Genomic DNA, 16800 nt, shown 5'->3' with positions numbered 1-16800 from the left:
CGTTATGTTGTCCTCGTTGCAGTTCAGGAGGTGTGTGTTGGCCCCAGCTGGGTGGTGGAGACCATGAACTGTTAGTTTTTCCTGATTTTTTTTGGTGAGTAACCACAAAGCCACCAGGGATTTTTTCCTTGCTATGCAGTTCTTTCTTTTGTGACGGCCCCAGTGCCTGGCACACTCTTCTTCTGCAGGAAGTGCGGGGCTGCCTCTGAGGTAGGGGGAGGGAAGCCCAGAAGGCAGGAACAAGATTGGGGTGAGAGGAACCAATGGCTTCAGGGGGCCTGAAGTGGTGAGGAGCCAATCAGTGATGGCTGTAGGTCAGCCACCCACAGAAACCTAGAGAGGACTTTGGAGGTAAAAGGAAGCTGCTTGGGAGTCCTCAGAAACTGGCTTCTTTGAAGTTTTGCAAAATGGTTGCGGAGGTTAGGGGGCTTTCTGGAAGCCAGGGCTTGTGGCAACAGCAAGAATAACAGGCCATGGGCATAGCCAGAGTAAGGCTAGGGGCTGAAAGAAACCAAAGGAAATTAAGATCGAGTGAGAACACGAATGGAAAAACGTGATTGTATGAAGTTAAGATGGTGGTGTCCTAAGACCAAATTTGGTTTATATTTGAGGGTTTGTTTTCTGTTGGTTGATAACGTTGCCCTCACTGTTGGCAGTAGCTCTAGTCTGGTAGAAAGTGTTCTGGATGTGGAGTTGGGAGACTGGGATTTGAATCCTTTCTGCCGTCTTTGGGATCCTGACTGGTCCACTAAACCAAGGGGCTTCATTTTGCTCATTTCCTGAAAATGGAGTCTGGATGAGGTCGTCACCAAATCCCCTATTAATCCTAAATCTCTTGATATATCCCTATGTTAGAGCATTTTGCTGATCACACCTCAGTGGGTGTTAGGAGGCAGAGCAAGTGAACTTATTTTTGTTTTACAGATGAGTAAATTGAGCCTAGAATAGTGGTGATTCACGCAACTAGTAAGTTGCACAAGCAGCTTACTATTAAGAGCTGGGACTTAAACCCAAGTCTTCTTCAGTCTAAGACTTGTTTATTTGTTTGTTTTTTCCACTGCTGTTCTCTTTAATTATACAGGAAACCTCTAAAATTCCTAAGACCTTGATAGCCAGGTTTTCTAAATGGCTTCAGTTTTATTTTCTTTCAGGACCAAAATTTTTAACTATCTTTCAAAAATATATTATTTTCACGCCTGCCTTCTTAAACCAGTGGTATCAGATTCATAGAAATAGGCCAACAAAACTGTGTATAAGGATCTCTACAGGCTATATATCAATTTAGAAAACCACATATTAACATTTATGATATAGTGATATCTATCATATACAATCTACGTCAGTATATGTTGATATAATGGCATATTATAATGATATAATTAGCATTTTATATGTATATATGTGTGTGTATATATAGTGTGTCAAACATTTCCCAATCACATTTTAATCTGGTTCAGGAGAGAGAAAGGAGGAAGTGTTATGAGCAGCAAGGGTGTGTTTGGCCCCTTTGTCTTAAACAATGAGTTTCTCAATTAGACTGTAAATTTCTTGGGGGGGGGAAAGGTATATAGAGAGTCCCAGTTACCACGGTATCCTTATAACACAGGACCCTCAAATGTTTGTGGCATTTCATCCTTTTATCGATTATTGAATTAAGGTCATTATAATGTCCTTTTTTGCTCTGTGCTATGATAATGTGACATCTTCCAGGCCTTTTTGGGGTGACTGAAGCTAGTGGTCCTGAATTTGCTAGCTTGGTTTCTGGGCATTTTTATGGTCCTCCACTCACTTTTCTTTATTTTTTTATACTGCGTCCTGACAAATAACTTACAAATTATCAACCAAGTGTGCTGCAGCCACATTCTGATTTCTTTCTAATTTATTGTGGGCTCAAAAAACAGAGGATGAAGCTTATTTGATCCATATGTAAAATTAAAGGAAATAGGGTCTTGAGTAGATTTTCTTTTTGCTTGGTTTGTGGCTCTTTTCTGGAGCTGAGAGTGCTGGAAAGTTGAGCTGCAGAGAAGTAAAGTATCATCATCATAATTAGAGCTTCAGAAAGCTTTTTCTCTGGGGTGTTGTGTCTCCCAGCATCCTTGTTATTAATAGGTATCTGGGTCTTTACCTCCCTTCTTTGGGTCCTCTTCTGACTGCAGCAGCCCTGGGTGTTTCTGACCACAGGACTTAGGAAGGGGGATTTGAGAATCACAGGCTGTTGAGAGCTGAGGGTCCATCCGCTCCCATGCCCTTCTTTATGGGGGGGAGAAGAGTTTCCCAGGGTCGCAGGTCACGCAAGACGGGACAGAGCCGAGGACCGGACAGCCGGGTCTCCTTTCTGCTGGCCGGCCTGGCCGTGGCCCTGCTCCCTCGGGGCTCCAGCATCGCTCCGGGCACTGTTGTCACTTGACCGGGTGTTAGGTTTCCCTCCCAGAAGCCAGTCCCACTGCCTCCCTTGTGATTCAGGTTGAGGATGATGTGATGACACTCTGGCCTTCAGAGCCTCAGTGATTGTGACTAAGAAATGAAGAGGCTTGTGGCTTCGGTCACCTTTGTGGCTACCTTCTGGGTCATCTCGCCAGCAGTAAACAGTCCTGGCCCCTCCTCCTCCTCCTGGCTCATAGGTGGCGGGCCCAAGGACCGCGGCTGGCAGTCAGGGAGGCCACACCGGCTGGAGGCAGGGGACTGCCCTCGCTCACCTCCCTCACCCTTTTCTCTTTAGCATCTCTTGGGAGCGGAGGGCCCAGAAGCCATGTCGGAGTTACTGCTCCTGGGCCTGATTGCGGCCCTGCTGCTGACCCTGCTGCTGACCCTGTTGGGTTTCGCCGTGTACTCTGGGCTTCTGGAAGACGTCGTCGTGAGCGCGGGCTCTCCCCCGATCCGGAACATCACCCTGGCCTACAAGTTCCACGTGGGTCCCTACAAGGAGTCAGGCCGCTTGTTCACGGAGAGCTGCAGCATCTCTCCACGTCTTAGTTCCATTGGGGTCTACTATGACAACCCCCACACGGTAAGCCTGAGCTGGGGGGGGGTGGGAGGGCTGCTCCTCCCCGGGCCCAGGATTTGGTTCTGCCGGCACTGCTTGGCCTGCTTGGCATTGGGCCTTCCGTGAGGCCTCCTTATGGGTCTGAGACTCTGCCCCGGCCTAGGCCTCCAAGAGCTGGCTCACGCCCACTTCGGGTATCTCCACAGTGCCTCCTCGCACCCGTACCCCCTGGGCTCTCTGCATTGCCCTGTCCCGGGTACGTTCCCAGCTCGGGGGAAGGACGGGATTTGTGTGATTCTGTTTCCTTCCTTTTCTGGGCTAAGTCTTCTGGACACAGGGGCGGGCTGGTGAGGGCTGGGGATAGAAGCTTGAAAAGTCCCGGCCTTTCCCACCAGGTGGGGATCAGAATCCTCCCACTCTGGCTGCCTCCCCCTTCCCTTTACCCCTGATGGGTGCTTTTGCATAGCCTTTCTTGTGCGCCCCCCCCCGCCTTCTTGGACCTCTCAAGAGAGCCAAACTGGCCAGGTAGTGGGACGAGCCGCGTTGCCCTCGCTGCGCAGGATGCTTGACTGGCTGAGCAGCATCGCTGCCCCGGGGCCGGCCAGCAGGCCACCTGGCTCTCCGTAGGCGTCGGGCTGGCTTGGACTCCTGGGGAGTGAGTCAGGGCCCTCCAACGTGGCCTCGGTGGCACGGGGAGGGGCGGCCCACAGCCTGGCGCGCTGGCATCTCAAAGCTCTCAGCTCAGCGGGCAGGGCTCCCCAAGCCCGCCTCAGTCTGCTCTTTCCCCACACCCAGAGTTGGCTCCGAGCCTAGGATTTGGAATTCCCGGCTCAGGTTTCCACCTCTGATGGGTGGCAAGGACTTGGCAGGCGGCGGTGGTTCTGTCTGCTGGGCTCCCCGAGCTTTGCCTCTGTGCCTGGGCCAGACTGCCCTGTGTCCGGAGATCAGCAGGAAGTTCCCGGGTGCCAGGGCCCCCCTACGCCCAGCTTCTGGGGAGCGGGAGTTGGGCAATCTTCTTACCAGTGGCCACCTATGCTGTCGCGCTCCCATTCACCCGGCCCGGGTCAGGCCCCGGCCCAAGGCATCCGGAGCCCTGAAAAGAGCCACCCCGGCCAAAGCAGAGGGGCGGAGGAAGAGCGCGCCTCACGTCAGCCCTCTCTGCCCGCCGGCTTGGGCTCCCCATGGCAGCGCCGAGAAGGGAAAGCTCCCAGCAAGAACTGGGGCTTCCGACAGACCCAGCCACGGAGGTGCGGGGTCCCGGGGCCCCGAAAGCAGCCAGGACAGGGCGCTGAGGGCGCAGGAGGAGACTTCCTTTTCTCTTGGGCACCAGCCTCACCGGTCTCCGAGCGGCCACACGAGGCCTTGTGACCCAGTTCTTCAGCTTAGGGCAGAGAAGTCGGACTCTTCTCGTTCTTTCCCTGGCCCTTCCTCCTAGGCCCCCAAGAGCCTGAACAAGGTGTGCCTGCGGGTGGTTCTCTGGCCCTGGCTTCTGTCCATCCCCATGTGTAGAAAGGAAAAAGAGAAGTAAATGAACCACTCTCCTTTCCCTTTGCCCCACCTCCCCAACCCAAAAAATAAAGCAAAATCCCACTGGCCAGGTTTCAGTGGGAGACAAAGGAAGTTTTCTGTGAGCCTGGCCCTTCCCGTCCCAGAAGGCATCTGGATCCTTGTTGTGTGTCAGCCAGGCCTTGGCTACCCTGCGGTGCCCGAGACACCCCCCCCCCCCCCCCAGGATCCCCTCCTGCAGGCGCGTCAGGAGCGACCTCTGGCGTGGTCGGGACTCATCCTGCGCACGGCTTCGAGAGGCGGGGCTGCTGGCGACCATCCTCCCTGCTCCTTTGGTGAGGGTCTGCAGCCTTAGAAAGACTTGCCTGTGGCTTCCCAAGAGCCCCCTCGCTCTGCCCCTCTGAAGTGGTCACAGAATGAAGGCTGGCATCTCTGGGCTGGGCCAGCCCCCTTCAGGGAGCGGCCGCGCGTGTGACCTGCCTGGGTCCCAGAGCTCCACGGGGTCAGAGCAGGGACTTCCATCTGGGGATGTGGCCCCTCTCAGAGTGATGTTTGTGAATAACTGAAGGGAATTCTCAAGTTTACTTCTAGAAGTTAATGAGAGTCAAGGTGTAAAAAAATGTTTCTCATTCAAGTTCTGGAACCTCCTGAAATCTTTCTAGGCAGTCTGTGGACCTCGGGTTAAGAACCCCTGAACTAGACCCTTAATGAGCCCGTCCTTTTTGTTTAGATGTCTGCCTCTGTCTCTGTCTGTTTCTTATTTTCTCCACCTGTCCCTCTGTCTGTCTTGCTCTGTCTGTCCCTCTGTGTGTCTATCTCTCTCTGTCTCTGTCCCTCTGTCTGTCCCTCTGTGTGTCTCTCTATCTCTCTCTCTCTGTGTCTCTCCCTCCCTTGGGCCAGCAGAGTAGGCCAGCCCGGGGTTAAGCTGGTTGGGGTAGGCAGGTGGCCAGGCTGCACTGTTCCTTAAGGGACTGAGAGAGGCCTGGGCTGCGTGCCCTCCCACATTAGAATCCAGGCTGCCGGCCTAGGACGAGCTCCTCGTGAGCCCTGGCCTGGGAGAGGGGATCCGGCAGCTTGGCCAAGCTGCTCCTCATTCTCAGGTTCCCACAGACTCCACCCACCTCTTTCCCTCTCCCTCCCACTTACAGGTGGCACAGGAAGGCGGGCGCGCCCAGCCCTTTTATGTGGTAAGGGGAGGCTCTACAGCCTTAGTCACTGGCCTTGCTGCCTTGGGGTCTGCGGGGAGGGAGAGGGAAACTGAGGCCCCAGGTGGCTGTGTGACTCTCCTAAATAGGAGTGGGATGTGGCAGGTGAGGGCTGTCTCCTGGCCTTCTCGTTTTTAGCAAAAAAAGAAGCTTTATTTGCCTGTGGGTAGGAAAACTTCTTGCACTCAGCCACATTGCCCTGGCCCTCGCTCAGGCATGTGTGTGACAAGGACTTGGTAGAGCATGAGTTCTCAGAGTCACCTCGTTCTCCACTCTCATCCAGAACTCGGGCCTCCTCATCTCCCTCCCCCCAAGTGACCGCCTCTCAGGCTTTGTGTCTGCCAGCCAAGCCTCTTGTAAATGGCTTCCGAGGAGGGAGGGCCACTGACTGGAAAAGCTGAGGAGGGCTAGAACCAGCTGAAAACTAGGGGCTACCATCCCAGAGAGAAGGGAACACACATTTATGTATTTATTTATTCAATTGATTTAGGATTTATTTGTTTAAAGCTTTTTATTTTCAAAATATATGCATAGATAATTTTCAACATTCACCCTTGATAGGAACATACATTTATTAAGTGCCTACTATGTGCCAGGCATTATGTTGAGCATTTTGTGGCTAATATTTCATTCTATCTTCACAATTGCAATTAGTGCCCCCATTTTGCAGATAGGGGATCTGAGGCAGACAGTTTACATGACATGCCCTGGGACATGCAGCTAATAAGTATCTGAGACTAGATTTGAACTCAGGTCCTCCCTACTCCAGGTCCAACAACAAAGCAAAACCCCTAAGGCTAGCCTGCTAAGTGAGATAAGACCGAGGCCTCTGGCCTCCAACTAGGACAGAATTCTCTCTACCCCTTCCTTCCCTTTCTCCCACACACCTGTCTCTACCCACCTCCTCCATTCCATCTCATAAGTTTGAGCCTGGGGCTGGAGGGATCCAGGGGCTGCTAAGTGCGTATCTGGACCTTGTGCAACCTTCCTGGGGTGGAGGAGCCCTGCCGGGTTGAGGCAGGTAAAGTCTGGTGAGACCCAGCTCGGCTCACCTTACCTTGCAGGCCAGAGGCGGGGTTTGGCTCTCGTGGCTGTTTACAGGCCTGCCACCTGGGCCCTGACCCCCCTCTGGGCCGCCCCACCAACTTCCTGCTTCTGCTGGCTTCCTCCCCCTCCTCTGTGGGGAGCTAAGCTGGCCAGGGTGGTGTCTTCCCCTAAGAGGGGACCTCCTCTGCCCCATCCTGGCAGTCTCAGGGAGCTGCAAGAGACACCGCCCTCCTTTGGGCGCGACTTGGGTTTCCTGAAGCAAGCTGAACTCCCCCTCCGAGGCTTTCTCCCCCCGATGCTGTAAGGGCACTCTCTGCTCTGTGGCCGACCCTTCCCCAAGCATGGATTGTGAGTGCTTTCAGTGCCACAGGGGGAGAAGCCCGCGGGGAGCTGGTCCACCCCTTTGTGCCCATTTTCCTTCAGAAGAATGAAAGATGATGGCTCTTCCGGGCCTTGAGTAGCTGAGCTGGTGTTTCATAATCTCAGAGTTCTGACCCCTCCTCTTCCTTTACCTGGAGGTAGCCTCTAATTTCCTGGAGATGCTTAGAACATCCCCAGTGATCCTTCCAGAGACCCAGAGGTACAGTTTTGGGGAGGGAAGAAAAGAGAAGGGAAGGGAATTTGTTATAGCAAAAAAAACTGTGTCCCATGACTTTGAAATAAAGGGATAGTAATAGTCCGCACGACCGTGCTTTCACATTGACGTATCCGTGGAAGTAGGTATTCCAGGTGCTATTTTCACTGTGTCTTGTGCAGAACAAGGTTTATCTGATTAAATTTTATTAAGATTTAGGCTCAGTGGTTTAAGCGAGACTCAGGCTCATCTGGGCAGTAGGTAGCAGAGTTGGAATTCTTGTTCTGTTCCTCTTCCACGACACACGGCACTGTCAGCGTAGGCTCTGTGCTCAGGCAGTAGTGTCCCCAGCACCTGTCCAACACCCAGGCCAACACCGTCCCTTGGGATGATGTCTTTTGCCCAATGACCTGTGAAGTCATTTCCTACTTGGCAGGTGTGGAACGCATCGTACCTTGGGCATGGGAGAAATTTCATAGCTGTTTATTGAATTGTTGACCTGGGCTACCACAGTAGCCTGGTGAGAGGTCCCCCCACCCAGATGTCACATAGACCTTTCTAAAGTACAGGTCTCCCCGTCACCCCCTGGCATTCAGCATGTCTTCATGTCTTCCTGTCACCCTGAGGATCAAATACCCATCCTCTGCTTGGCATTCCAAACCCTTTTTAATCTGGCCCCTTGCCGCCTTGCCAGTCCCTTATTCTCCGGGATCCCCAACTCTGTGATCCAGGAGGCTTTTCCTTGGTCCCCCATCTCCTGGCTCTTCAGCAGTGTCATCGGCTTTCTCCATACCTGGAAGCTGCTTCTTCATCTTCCTCTCCTGGCTTCCATGTTCTGCAAGAAGTCCTTAATGGGGGTGCCTTCCCTCCAAGCCCACCCCCCATTATCTTGTACACCTCTTGGGCAGCTGGCCTGCCTAGCAGCAGGAAGTCTCTTCATGAGTCCCTTCCTGTGTGGCCATGTCGCTTTTTCCTCTGAAAAATGAGGGGGAGAAAGCAATGGCAGCCCCTGCAGTATCCTTGCCAGGAAAGCCTCCAGTGGGGTCATGGAGAGTCAGACATGACAGCAGCATCTTGTGTGTGTATGAGTGTTGGCGTGCGTCTGTCCCATTAGATTGTGACCTCCTTGAGGGCAGGGATTGCCTGTAGCACTTAATCAGGGCTCCCCATGGCCCCCTCATTGAGGAGTTGGGCGCCTGCCTCCAGCCTGCTTCCCTTCTGCCCTGCTTCTTGTGGGAAATCTCCCTAGGCTTGGGCCTTGACTGGGATGGAATGAATAACATCTGATGAGGCATGCTTGGTCCTAAGGGCTGTTGAGGTTGGGGTCAGCTCCCTTGGATTCCCAGACCTCTAGGAACTTTTACTCACTTGCAGCAAACCAGGAGGACACTGGGTCCTTTCCTGGGCAGAAGGCCTCTTAACCAATGGCCTGGCCTTTTGGGAGAGCCTTGAAATTATTATCATTGAGGGTAAAACTAGACAGGAGTCTAGGGGTCAGTGGACAGGAGGCTCTTGAAGAAAGCTGGCAGCTGGGGACGAGCCCTCCCTCGGTTTCCTTTCTCGAGGAGTAAAGCCAATCCTCACGTCTGAATCCATCCCCCCTTCCTCTCTGGTGGGGTTCTGCTGCCCTGACCTCCTTTCTAAGAATCAATGAATGAATGGAGAAGGAAAAAAGTGGTTACTGTGCTTAAGGGTCAGTGCTCGGGAGGCCCACGGGACCCCTAGCCCAGAAATCCTAAAACCCCCTGCAGGGGCATTCCTCCCCCAGGCCTGGGCTGAGTACCAGTTACCGGGTGGCAGCTGCTTCAGAGAACGGGAGGCAGACCCCTGCGTGGGCTTTTAGGCAGGTGACAGTGTCCGCCGCTCCCAGGTGAGCTGCTCAGCCCTTTTCCCAGTTTGGGGAGGTGGGGGTGGGGCGGGGAGGGAAGAGAATGTCCTGCCGAGGTGCTTCCTGGACTTAATCTCCTCAGCCTGGCTCCTGGGGGCCAGAGGTCTCTTGGGTCTTCTCCGGATAGAGAGGTGGGACCCAGGAGGAGGCCTCCCCTTGGGCAGAGCCCCGCGGCCTCCATTTCTTCGGCTGCCGAGGTTCGTTAGGATTTCTGAGGAGACCTCTTCCCCAAACCCCCGGCACACTGGACCTGCACCTTTCCTTCAGTCTCTGCTTCCTGGAGTTAGCTGACATTCTGACAGACAGTACGGAGGGAGCCGTGGCCAGAGAGGGACACTGGTGTCCGAGGGGTGTTCTGGGGGTGAATTGTCACCCCCTCCTGAGGCCTTGGCAGAGTTCTTGGAGCTCCGCTCTGATTCTGGTGGGAATTCAGGCACATGCCCTTGGGCGGCTTTGCCAGACCGGGGCCCCGAGGCCCTTTCTCTGAAAGGGAGAAGGGGATTCCTGCTTGGCCAAGGAGCTGTCTGGCTGTGTGAAGGGTCAGCTGTGCCTCTGTGGGGGGAGGGCAGTCCCTCCTCCTGGGGAGAGGGCTTCGTGCCCCTGGGCCACAGCGGGCCCCCAAGTGTGGCCAGGTTTGGGCAAGGGGAAGCTTGTCATGGGAGGAAACAGCTGCTCTGCCCCCTCGGTGCCAAAATAAAGCCAGAACCCCGAGCAAAAGGGGCAGTTCCCTGCTGCTGTTTTCTGGGGCCTTAAAGGCTCTGCTGGACTTCCACAGTTGGAGCTACTTGACTTTTCCTTTGCCGGCGGGAACGTTCCCAGGAGGCCGCTTTGCTGGGCTCTGTCGCTCCTGACCCTCGAGGACATGGGCTCAGCATCTGTCCAGGACTCCCGGAGGACCCAGTTGAGTCGACACTTGTAATGTCCCTGATGTGGCCTCTCTGAGAAACCGCGCTGCCCGCTTGGCCCCCCCCTCCCCTCCGCACCTCCCGGAGCGGGGCCGCGGCAGTTCCCTGATAAACGTTTGTTGATTAATGGATGGAGGGGTAGCTTCGGGGTGGGTGGGGCTGGGGGATCCTCTCCAGAGAGCCAGACTGGTCAGCATGGGACGGCCGGGCAAGCCCGGCTCAGAGCCACTGAATGAAGGCATTTGTGCTGGGCCCCCGAGGCCTAGAGGTCGGCACCAGGTCAGGCTTTGTGGTTCTTCCGGGAGGGCCCACGGTGGCTGCGAAGGAGCGGGCGCCCCCTAGTGCCCGCAGCTCTGACTGCACGGCCCTCTGGAGCATCTGAGCAATCATCCATCTGTCCCCGGGGGGTCACACCGGGAGCAGGCCCGAAGCCTCCGGCTAGCTGAGAGAGGGCATGGACTGAGGGGTCAGCGCGGCTGCTTGCTGCAAGCAGCTGTCAGCCAGAACCCGGCTCATCGTGGGCCCCACGGAGGGCTCCCCCAGCGGAGGAGCCGGCGGGCGCTGTGGGAGACAGGAGGGACCCTGGGGCAAAGGGTGTGCAAGCTAGAGCCAAGCCCCGAGCCGGGGACCCCGGCCATAGATGGCTCCATTGCAGGCCATCCAGGAGAAGCTTGTGGAGGCAAGCTATAGAAAAACGGCTTTCGAGGAAGGAAGGAGCGAGGGCGGGAGCTTCCCTGCCCAGTGGTCAGGAGTCTGAGTGCGCCGGGATGACCAAGGAAATGGAGGGCAGAGCTGGGAGGGGGGCGCCCCCAGAACAGGAGCCTGCAGGAGTGGAGGAGGATTGCACTGGGTCACAGGAGGGGGGTGGCTACGAGTTGACCTATTAGGAATGTTAGAGGAGATCCCTGTCCCAAAGTCCCTTCAGGTACGAAGCAGGGGCAAGGGATCCCAAAGCGGAGCTGGGAGGGCGCGTGGGCCTGGGCCCAGATGATCTCAGAGAAGCCGAGGAGGCAGAAGGTGAACCAGAAAATGGAAAGCATTGGGGGGGGGGGGGATGCAGTCTGGCTCATCCAGGAAGGGAAGAAATGGGGATTAACCGTCAGAAAGGACAGCGGGGCTGAGTCACACTGTCTGCAGGTGCTCCCGTCAGAGGGAAAGCTTGCAGGTGAGGTTGAAGCTGGGACATGAGGGAAGGGAAACATGAGGATCCTGGAGACCCCAACGGGAAGGGCTGGTGATTGCTGGGTAGTGTGCTCCCAGAGGAGACTTCTGGGGACTGGAGAAAGGCCTTTCAGCAGATAACCTTCCTCTGAAGAGCTGGCTTTGCTCTGAGCCTTGCCGCCCGCTGCCATCAGCACTGTGGAGTCCGTCAGCGTCTCCTGTGGTGCCTTCCCTCAGGTGTCCCTGATCCGAAGAGTCCCCAGGGTCTCCTCAGGCTCTCCTTCCTGTCAGACCGGGGTCTCAGCTACCGGCTCCATACAAGCCTTCTGAACTCCTCAAAGTGGGGGGCAGGGCTGGGGGCAGGGAGGGAACCTTTCTCGGGCCTGTTGGCCTTGTGATGGCGGCAGCGCCTCGGCCACTGGACTCGGGGAGCAAGGACCGGGAGGGGCTGGCTTCCCAGGGCGCCTTTCCCTCCCTCCTCCTCCTCTGGGCCTTCTCTGGTCTGACTCCCAGTGTTGCAGGTGTCCAGTCTCCCGACTGACGCTGGGAAATCAGGAGGGTTTCCTCCTCGGCAAACTGGGCTCAGAGGCAGCTGCTGGGCACAGAGCCCTGGAGTCAGGAGCGCTTTACTAAACCTCTTGTTGCCTCAGTTTCCTCAGCTGTCAAATGGAAGTAATAGCAGCTTCCGCCAAGTTCTTGTGAGGATCAAGTGGGAAAATGCTCGTAAGGGCCCAGCACAGTCCTTGGCACAAAGCCGCACGTAACAAACAGATGTTTCTTTCCTTCCTCATAACCGCTTCTCTGGGTGGGAGGCTGCGGTGGAAGGTGGGGTGTAAAGCACAGCATTAAGGCCGGCTGTTAGCACAGCAGCAGCCCGCGTGAGGCTGTGGCTCTGTTCTTCTCTTTGTGGGGGACCTTGGCCTCCCTGCCTGTGACCAGGACCTTCCACTCCCCCGAATCACCTGACGCCCCGCTTTCTCCCTCACCATAGGTCCCTCCGGAGAAGTGCCGCTACGCCGTGGGCAGCATCCTGAGCGAGGGCGAAGAGTCGCCTTCCCCCGAGCTCATCCGCCTTTACCAGAAGTTTGGGTTCAAGATCTTCTCCTTCCCAGCGCCAAGCCATGTCGTGACGGCCGTCTTCCCCTACACCACCGCACTGTCCATCCATCTGGCCGTCCACAGGGTCCATCCCGCCCTGGACGCATACATCAAGGTGAGGCTGCCTCTCCCTCTCTGGCTCTCTGTCTTTCCTCTCTTGTTCTTTCTGTGATCTGCATGATGTGATTCCTGAGGTTTGACGAGCAAGAACCCCAGTGGCCTCTGGGTACAGTCACTGAGAGAAGGACCACAGCTGGACCAACCTCGTGGAGTCAAGAGGCCAGGCTCTGCAGAGGACACTTCATTGGAGCTATTGAAGGGAGGGCTGGGATGAAGTGTGAGTGGATAACGAAGTAGGGGAAAGGCTGTTAAGGTTTCCCCTAACCTAAAAAGCCAACGGGGTTTTTAAATGTTATTTTGAAACGCATTTATTATTTCTCCTTCTCAGTCACCCTTTTCATGGGACAATTCAAAACAAGCTAAAAAACAGACTCCTCACAATAATCATGCATAGTCCAGCCTGGCAGATTCTCTCTTTGGCCATCTCCCCAAACATGCATTTTTTTTTTTTTTTGACTATAAGACTATAGAAGACTATAAGAAATTTTTTACAGCATTATCCCTTGCATTTACTTCTGTTCCGATTTTTCCCCTCCCTCCCTCCACCCCCTCCCCCAGATGGCAAGCAGTCCTATACATGTTGAATAGGTTCCAGTATATCCTAGATACAATATATGTTTGCAGAACCGAACAGTTCTCTTGTTGCACAGGGAGAATTGAATTCAGAAGGTATAAATAACCCGGGAAGAAAAAAAAAATGCAAGCAGTTTATATTCATTTCCCAGTGTTCTTTCTTTGGGTATAGCTGCTTCTGTCGATCTTTGATCAATTGAAACTGAGTTAGCTCTCTTTATCGAAGAGATCCACTTCCATCAGAATACATCCTCAAACAGTATCGTTGTTGAGGTATATAATGATCCCCTGGTTCATTTCACTCAGCATCAGTTCATGTAGGTCTCTCCAGGCCTCTCTGTATTCATCCTGCTGGTCATTCCTTACAGAAAAATAATATTCCATAACATTTTATACCACAATTTACTCAACCATTCTCCAATTGATGGGCATCCATTCCAAACCTGCATTTTTAAACATATTCTTTCTTTCAGGAGGAGGGGGGTAGATTTCCTCATCAGTGGTTTAGCATTGCAGTGATCAGAATAATGGAACCTTTGGAAGATGTTTTTCTCTATATGATTGTCATTGTACGAACTGTTTTCCTGATTTTCACGCTGCATCAGTTGTTTTTAGCCAAGTCTGAAGTGGGTCCCTTTGTCATTTATTGTGACAATCCTATTCTGACAGTCAGTAGCCAGTGTTTATTAAGTGCTGAGGGCTGAGGATGCACATTTGTGGGGGGCAGGAGTCAGGCAGAGAAGGACTTGAGCAGACTTGCTGAAGAAGTCAGAGAACTCCCACGTGGTGCTGCCAGCTGAGAAGCGAGACAGCGTCTGAGCCAGAATTTTCCCTTCAGGGGAAGTCTGGCATTCATGGTCCTGCCATCCAGTCTGAAGGACAGATGAGGTCTTATGGGCTGAAGAGCTCGCCCCAAGCAGGGTCTTCCTAGTGTACGGGGAGGGAGGCCAGAGACGTCCCCCACTAACGCTCTGCAGTCTCCATCCTCCGCAGTTTGGCCAGGCGTTCCTCAGGAAATGGGGCTCTTCGTGAAAAGGGCGGCGTACGTGTGTTCTGTCTTTGGGGGGCCTTCTTTCTCTTATCTTTGTTGTCCATTCCTTTCAGTCTTGCCCAATTCTTGGTGACACCATTTGGGATCTTCTTGGCAAAGATACTGGCGCTGTGTGCCATCTCCTCCAGCTCATTTCTCCTCCGAGAAACTGAGGTGAACAGGGGTCCCACCACTGGCAAGTGTCTGAGGCCGGATTTGAATGTGCATCCTCCTGACTTCCCCTGCCCACCCAGGTGCCCAGAGCGTAGCACTGACGCTGGAATAGCTGGCTCAGAGGAGGCGGGGCACAACCCCCAAGTAACTTCCCAGAACGCCGAGTATGCCGTGCCATGGTGGGTGCTGCGTATGGGAAGGGCCCTCTGGGAGTGCGGGCCTTGTGTGAAAATGCCATGGAAATGGAGGTGTGTCCAAGGCCGTGCTAGACCTGGTTTTTAGGTACTTCTGCCCATAGTTCCCAGTTCTCAAAATTTTTTAGGTGTTTTAGGTAGTGATGTCACTTCTTTAAAAACTCCCTCCCAGGGAGCCCCAGGCCCATTGAAGATAGAAAAGGCCGTGAGGTCTGGGTCGTCATGGTCCTTGACTCACAGGGCTGGAGACAGCCGGCAGGGAGCTCCCAGGTCTGTAGTAGGCTCGGGAGATCCCAGGGAGACTGGGAGTTCCCCCCGACCAGAGCCAGCCGGCCACCTTGGGGGAGGCTTGCTGGCATCCGGCCTCTCTTCGGCCTCCTTGGGACATGGTTCCTGTTAGCTTCCAGCCCAGGGGGCACTTGCTGAGCCCAGAGGAGGGAGGGCCCTCAGACCCAGGAGCCTGCCTGGGAGAAGCTGGCCTGAAGGACCTGAAATCAAAGGTCCCTGAGTGTTTGTCTTTGCTCTTTGAGGAGGGGAGGCAGGGCCACCCCTGCTTCTCCCGGTCTTGACTCTCCACCCCTTACTGTGGAAACGGGGAAAGGAGAGGCTTGAGGAGGCTCCGGGCCCTCTGGAGTCTGCAGCCCCCTGAGTTTGCCGGGCTGTGTGCCCCTAGGCGCACCTGCGCTTCTCTCAGTGCGCCTTCTTGATCTAATGGGAAGGTGCCGACGAGCTTGTTGTGTCCTAACAGCAGCCGGCCAGTTGGGAGGAACCATCGGGGGAATGGAGAAAAGGGAAGAGAAGAAAGAAAACTTGAGGAAGGAATAGTCCTGGCCTTGGACTGAAGGAGCTAAGGGAAGGGGACAGCAATGGCTCCTTGCAAGAGGGTTTGGGCCTAGGAATCCCCGGGGCTTGCTGGGAGCAGTCAGCCATCTGGAAGGATCCCCAAAAGACCTCAGCAGCCATGGTGCGTGACATACTGCCCAGCCCCTAGTCCCGGCCTCACTCAGCAGCCCTTCCCTTCTCAGCTCTGCTCCCCAGCACACGCTCCTTCCCGGCCTGCGTGGCCCACGCTCTGGCCTTAGGTCCTGGTGTCCCCCCTCCCCAGCCTTTGTGGGCCCTTCTTCCCTTTCCCATTCCCTCTGGTCACTGGCGAGCTCTCCTCCAGCCATCCAGGGTTTAGTGCCTGTTTACAAGCTGTTATCTTCTAACAGAAAGTAAGTGCCTTCTGGGCAAGAACTCCGCCACCGTGGGCTTGTTATCTGATCTTTGCCTGTAATGAGGGCTCAGTGAATCCCTGCTTGTTAAATGAAGGGGAACCTGGCGCGGAGGCTGGGGCGGCTTTTTCTGGCCCGGCCTCCCAGGCAGGCCTCGCTTCCCTCTGCCGGAGAGCGCGTTCTCGGAGGTGAGCGCGTGCCCCAGTGTGCCGGGGCTCAGAGCTCCAGAGCGCTGCTCTTGGCTCCTGGTGTTCATTTGTCTGACTCCTCATGACCCCAGCTGGGGTTTTCTTGGCAAAGATACCAGACGGTTTTGCCATTTCCTTTTCCAGCTCATTTGACAGGTGAGGAAGCAGAGGCAAACAAGGAGAAGTGACCTGCCCAGGCCGACCCAGCTAGGAAGTAAGATTCGAACTCATGATGATGAGTCCGGGCCCAGCACTCCCCGCCTCGCCCCTCTCTCTAAAGAGGGAGAGCCATCCTTGCGGGCCCAGGGCTCGGGTCAGCCAATCGGCGCACAGTTGGCTTCGGGCTGATTGAAGCCGTCGCCTCCCGGCCCTAGGGGGCAAAGCCTGCAGAGTTAACATCTGCTTGGAAGCTGCAAGTTCTGTCACTGCACAAGGGGCTGTGGCCCAGGCGGGCCCCCACTCATATTGGGCCGGGGAGTCTTTGGGTGGCAGTGCCCCCTCTGCCCGGCCCCTGCAGCAGGCCTGCTCCTCTCTCATCCCCCCCCTCAGAGACCCTCATTTTCGTCTCCCCAACGCTGATGGGCGCCGCGTCCCCCTGCAGGCAGGTTTGGGGTTGTCCGGCAGAGGGAGTTTCTCACTAGATGACCCACCTCCGTTTCTTGCCGAGAGGCAGACACAGAGAGCCCTGTGACCACGAAAGCCACCCGTGTGTGCGCATCCCTGCTGCCTGGCGGGCCTCCATGGGGCCGAGCCTTACATGCCACATGCCGGCGGGCGGCCCCTGCTCTCTGGGATAAACCCGCCTTCCGTCCCCTCTGACCGTGCCCATCGTGAGCAGGTGGGACAAGGTGAGAGACAAAGTGGAACTCCTTGGGAGTCTGCAGCTGTCACCAATCACTGCTGTCTGGTTGTGTGTCCTTCCTCCTCTGGGTGAAAAGCC

The 16800-nt window shown here is 55.2% G+C and overlaps 1 protein-coding gene across 3 annotated transcripts in view; it reads left to right on the top strand.

Moving 5' to 3' along the window:
* TEX264 (testis expressed 264, ER-phagy receptor) overlaps positions 1 to 16800 on the top strand; it is a 35856-nt gene that overhangs the window by 2510 nt on the left and 16546 nt on the right. For 2 of the 3 annotated variants that reach the window (XM_051985662.1, XM_051985655.1), the window contains exons 2-3: positions 2720 to 3007; positions 12261 to 12482. In XM_051985662.1, coding sequence (XP_051841622.1) covers positions 2750 to 3007; positions 12261 to 12482 — 480 coding nt within the window. In that variant the 5' untranslated portion in view covers positions 2720 to 2749. Of the gene's footprint in view, positions 1 to 22; positions 95 to 2719; positions 3008 to 12260; positions 12483 to 16800 lie in introns of all 3 variants that reach the window. The other variant, XM_051985668.1, reaches the window with a different exon arrangement.

Source organism: Antechinus flavipes, chromosome 1 (genome assembly GCF_016432865.1).
Source record: "Antechinus flavipes isolate AdamAnt ecotype Samford, QLD, Australia chromosome 1, AdamAnt_v2, whole genome shotgun sequence".
Lineage (NCBI taxonomy): Eukaryota > Metazoa > Chordata > Mammalia > Dasyuromorphia > Dasyuridae > Antechinus > Antechinus flavipes.
This window is presented reverse-complemented; position numbering and strand designations above follow the sequence as displayed.